Genomic DNA, 5501 nt, shown 5'->3' on the forward strand with positions numbered 1-5501 from the left:
AAGACGTAAATATAAGGTAAGCTTACAGGTAATTAAACAATACCGGTTTATTTTACGTTTATGTTAAGTTGTATTTGTTTGCATAAAAGTAATTTGTTTTACACATACGTATCTTAACAACGAATTATTATTTTTATATATTCTTTGTTTAGGAGACCTATATGTTGGGAATTCAGGATTCAGATTCATAAATGAAACAACTTTTAAAAATGATGTTGATCTTGCGAGCGTGTATAATGGAGTGAGAAAAGATAACAGGTTATGCATGTGACGATGCAACAAATATAATTAATGTAATCTTAATATTTACTTAATACTAATGAGTGAGTCATTGCTACGATGTAAACATGAGGCGCTCGAACATGCCCCCGGGCGTTGAAAGCCTCCTTGCTTTCAACCAGACTCTGTAGTCACCGGCAATGGACATATCTTGGAGAAAGCCCTTCGGATGATACCATTTGAGGTCTTGACGTCAGCGACACGAGCTATTCCGTCGGTTCCCGGATGTATGGCCACGATCCTGCCCAATCTCCACTTTAAAGGCGGAAGATTTTCCTCCTTGATTACTACCAAGGTATCCAACTTCAAACTATCCTTACTGGAATGCCACTTGACGCGTTGCTGCAGTTCTGCGATGAACTCCTTACTCCATCTAGTCCAGAAGTGCTGGCGGAGTTGTTCAATCCGCTGGTAGCAAGTCAAGTTGGTAGTGGAGTGCTCTTCTAAATTCGGTTGAGGCAGGGGAAGTGAGCGGGCGACCGATGATGAAATGACCAGGAGTCAGCGGCGTGCAATCTGCTGGGTCTGATGATAATGGTGTAAGAGGGCGCGAATTCAATATAGCCTCTATTTGAACTAATGTGGTGTAAAGTTCCTCAAACGTTAAATTACAATTTCCCAGCACTCTATACAAATGATGCTTGACCGACTTGACACCCGCTTCCCATAGACCACCGAAGTGAGGGGCATAGGCAGGAATGAAATGAAAATTGATTCCCTCATTGGCCATACTTGTACTCAAAGAATCATGATTACATTTAAGAACTAAGCAAGCTCATTATACGCACCAACAAATGAGGTACCATTATCCGAGTAGATATTTACGGGTTTTCCCCGTCTCGCGATAAATCTATATAAGGATAATAAATAACTATGGCTAGTCAGGTTACCCACAAGTTCTAAATGGATCGCCTTAGTGGTAAAACAAATAAAAAGCGCAATGTATACTTTTACAAGCCTACAACCACGACCTTTACGACTAGCACTCAATATAGGGCCAGCATAATCGACGCCCGTGCTTTCAAATGGAAAGCTCCCTGGAAGTAGGCGCTGCCGCGGTAAGTTACCCATCAATGGAGAACAACCTTACCTTTCATTCGACGACATAGCACGCATTTGTGATAACAGGCCTTGGCTAAATTTCGACCTCCTATCGGCCAATAGGTTTCTCGTAATGACGCTAATAATAATTGAGGCCCGGCGTGCATTAATCGTTTGTGCTCAAAATCACATAATAATTTCGAAAAATGGTGAGTGGACTGTAACAATATAGGGTGCCGTTTATTATAATTAAAATCCGAATAATCAAGACGTCCGCCGACACGCATTATATCATCGTTGTCTAAATAAACGTTAAACTTTAATAGGACGCTCTTTTTTGGTAAATCTTGTTTAGACAAAAGTAAATTGTATTCGGTAAATGATTCACGCTGACTTTGTATAATCAAAACATTTAAAGCTTTGTTCAACTCGTCACTTGAGAGAAAGCTACCATTATATTGATGCCCTTTACATAAATTAAGAAATCGCAACACATAAGCCATGGAGCGTACAAGTCGGGAATAATTTGAAAAACGGCTAAAGTTAATTAATTGTTTATTTTTATTGTGGTCAACACTGACAGTTAAAATTACATCAGACCGAGTTTCCGGCAGTGAGGCAGGCTCTAAAGGTTTGACTAAAGATGGCCAATAGCATGAGTCTTGATGGAGAAAGTCGGGACCGGACCACCATAGGTCTAGACTCTGCAGATTACTAATATCCACACCACGAGATATTAGGTCTGCTGGGTTTTTGTCGGTTGGGACATGTCGCCAAGTGCAGTGACCTGCCTGCTCTAAAACTTCAGCGACGCGGTTGCGCACGAAGGGCTGAAGCCTTGAAGGCAACATCTGCAACCATCCCAACACGATTGTGGAATCGGTCCAACAAAACACACGGCTAAACCTAACCCTTAGTGATTTCGATATCTTCTCGTATAGATGAGTACCGACTACAGCGCCACACAACTCCAATCTCGGAATCGTAGTTGGTTTGATAGGTGCCACTCTGCTCTTGGCCATGAGTAACCTGACCATACACTTGCCTTCATCGTTTGCACTACGAACATAGGCACAAGCGCCATAGGCACGTTCAGAGGCATCTGTGAAGATGTGTAGTTCTAATTGTGTGTATGACTCACAGACGACGATACGTGGAAAACGAAAGTCATTAATAAGTGGTAATTTTCTCACAATAGCTTGCCACGGTGCACTTAATTCTGGAGATAATGGCTCATCCCACGACAATTTATCAAGCCACATTCGCTGCAGTAACATTTTCATTGTGATCACTAAAGGTGACAACAAACCTAAAGGGTCAAAGATCTTTGCAATGACAGAAAGCAAATCACGCTTAGTGCTATTAGTGTGAGAGATGGTTGAGTCGACTAAGAACATCAGTTCATCTGAACTGGCATGCCACCCTAAACCTAATAGTTTGGTTGGCTCAGGAGAGCCAATATTCAAATCAAGCGATGACTCTGAAATATCAGACAACAATTGAGGTGCATTTGACTTCCATTTGCGAAGTACCATGCAAGCTGACGAAAGTGCCTTTGTGACTTCTTGGCGGATGTGGCTGACTGTATTTAAGTCATCCCCTCCAGTTAACAGGTCATCTACATAAAAGTCATGTTTGATGACATCAGCAATCTTGTCGTCCTTGCAATCAAGACCTAATTGATAAAGGCAGCGGGTGGCTAAAAACGGAGCACTAGCAGTGCCATAAGTCACCGTATTTAATTTATAAACTTGTACTTGTGATGAATTATCTCGCCACAAAATCCGCTGTAAGTGTCTATCAGATGGATGAACATCCACGCACCTGTACATCATCTGAACATCTCCCGATAAGACATACTTATACTGCCTAAACCGCAAAAGAATGGCCAGAAGGTCATCCTGAATTGTCGGACCGACCATTTGTATGTCATTGGATGAAATTCCAGACGATGTGGGACAACTTGCATTGAAAACAACGCGCAGTTTTGTGGTGGTACTCTGTTCCCGTAGTACACCATGATGTGGAATGTAGTAACCTGTTGGGTCAGTGTCTGATGGCTTGAATTGAGTCATATGTCCGAGCAACTCGTACTCGGACATAAATGCATCATACATTTTGCCTAAGTCAGGTTTCGTTTTTAATCTACGCTCTAACGAATGCAGACAATAAGTGGCCTTACGAAGTGAGTCTCCGAGTACAGAAGGGTCTTGCTTAAGAGGTATGCGTACACAAAAGCGACCATTAGCCAATCTAGTTGTATTTTTAACAAAATGATCCTCACAGCTTTTTTCCTCTGAGGAGTAATGAGAAACATTTGAATGTATCTCCTCTAGCTGCCAAAATTTAGTCAGTTCACTTCGTAAGTTGCTTAACTCGTCAGAATTAGTGGAACCTAATTTAGAAAAATGACACCTAATTCTATTTGCATTTAATGTGACATGATTGCGGCTTATGGGTCCGGACACTATCCAGCCTAAACTGGTTTCAAATAATATGGGTTTACCATTACCTAAGTTTATTCGCTGCGACCCTAATAAGTCCCAGAAAGCATCAGCGCCAATTAATATGTCCACATCAGCAGGCTTGTAAAACTTAGGGTCAGCTAAACAAAGATTGGCGGGAATGTTTAAGTTAGTAATATTTAATTCACGACATGGCATTTCACTCGTTATTAATGGCAAAACAAAACAACAAAGTTCAGTGCTGAAACAGTTATTTAATGATGTCACGTTGATGCGACATATTTTACCTACGTGTGACGTCACGTTGTTAATGCCAAATACTGACTTGTCTATTTTTTTAGTAGACAAGTTCAATTGTGAACATAATTTCTGTGTAATGAAACACGATGTGCTGCCGCAGTCAAGCACTGCGCGAACAATATGTTCACGACCATCACGATCATGTAACTTGACTAAAGCAGTTGACAATAACACGTCATTATGACTAATACCGCTAGATGTGATGTTTGCTGATAACGCAACATCGTTCGTTTTAGCGGCCGACATCGACGACAACAGCGGTGGGGACTGCAATGAGAGATTATCGCACGAATTATTACTATCCTGGCGCGTATTAGCAATATTATTAACCCTAGAAAGATAATCATATTGTGACGTACGTTAAAGATAATCATGCGTAAAATTGACGCATGTGTTTTATCGGTCTGTATATCGAGGTTTATTTATTAATTTGAATAGATATTAAGTTTTATTATATTTACACTTACATACTAATAATAAATTCAACAAACTATTTATTTATGTTTATTTATTTATTAAAAAAAAACAAAAACTCAAAATTTCTTCTATAAAGTAACAAAACTTTTAAACATTCTCTCTTTTACAAAAATAAACTTATTTTGTACTTTAAAAACAGTCATGTTGTATTATAAAATAAGTAATTAGCTTAACTTATACATAATAGAAACAAATTATACTTATTAGTCAGTCAGAAACAACTTTGGCACATATCAATATTATGCTCTCGACAAATAACTTTTTTGCATTTTTTGCACGATGCATTTGCCTTTCGCCTTATTTTAGAGGGGCAGTAAGTACAGTAAGTACGTTTTTTCGTTACTGGCTCTTCAGTACTGTCATCTGATGTACCAGGCACTTCATTTGGCAAAATATTAGAGATATTATCGCGCAAATATCTCTTCAAAGTAGGAGCTTCTAAACGCTTACGCATAAACGATGACGTCAGGCTCATGTAAAGGTTTCTCATAAATTTTTTGCGACTTTGAACCTTTTCTCCCTTGCTACTGACATTATGGCTGTATATAATAAAAGAATTTATGCAGGCAATGTTTATCATTCCGTACAATAATGCCATAGGCCACCTATTCGTCTTCCTACTGCAGGTCATCACAGAACACATTTGGTCTAGCGTGTCCACTCCGCCTTTAGTTTGATTATAATACATAACCATTTGCGGTTTACCGGTACTTTCGTTGATAGAAGCATCCTCATCACAAGATGATAATAAGTATACCATCTTAGCTGGCTTCGGTTTATATGAGACGAGAGTAAGGGGTCCGTCAAAACAAAACATCGATGTTCCCACTGGCCTGGAGCGACTGTTTTTCAGTACTTCCGGTATCTCGCGTTTGTTTGATCGCACGGTTCCCACAATGGTTAACTTATACGGTTCTTGTAGTAAGTTTTTTGCCAAAG

The 5501-nt window shown here is 39.8% G+C and overlaps 1 protein-coding gene across 1 annotated transcript; it reads right to left on the reverse strand.

The window, feature by feature from the left end:
• Positions 1-393: 393 nt before the first annotated feature.
• On the reverse strand, positions 394-3437 carry LOC113507176. The gene is made up of 2 exons (XM_026890030.1): positions 1914-3437; positions 394-687 (listed from the first exon to the last, which is right to left on the reverse strand). The coding sequence occupies exons 1-2, from the start codon at positions 3435-3437 to the stop codon at positions 394-396; spliced, it is 1818 nt and encodes a 605-aa protein (XP_026745831.1).
• Positions 3438-5501: the final 2064 nt, after the last annotated feature.

Source organism: Trichoplusia ni, unplaced genomic scaffold (genome assembly GCF_003590095.1).
Source record: "Trichoplusia ni isolate ovarian cell line Hi5 unplaced genomic scaffold, tn1 tig00000856, whole genome shotgun sequence".
NCBI lineage: Eukaryota > Metazoa > Arthropoda > Insecta > Lepidoptera > Noctuidae > Trichoplusia > Trichoplusia ni.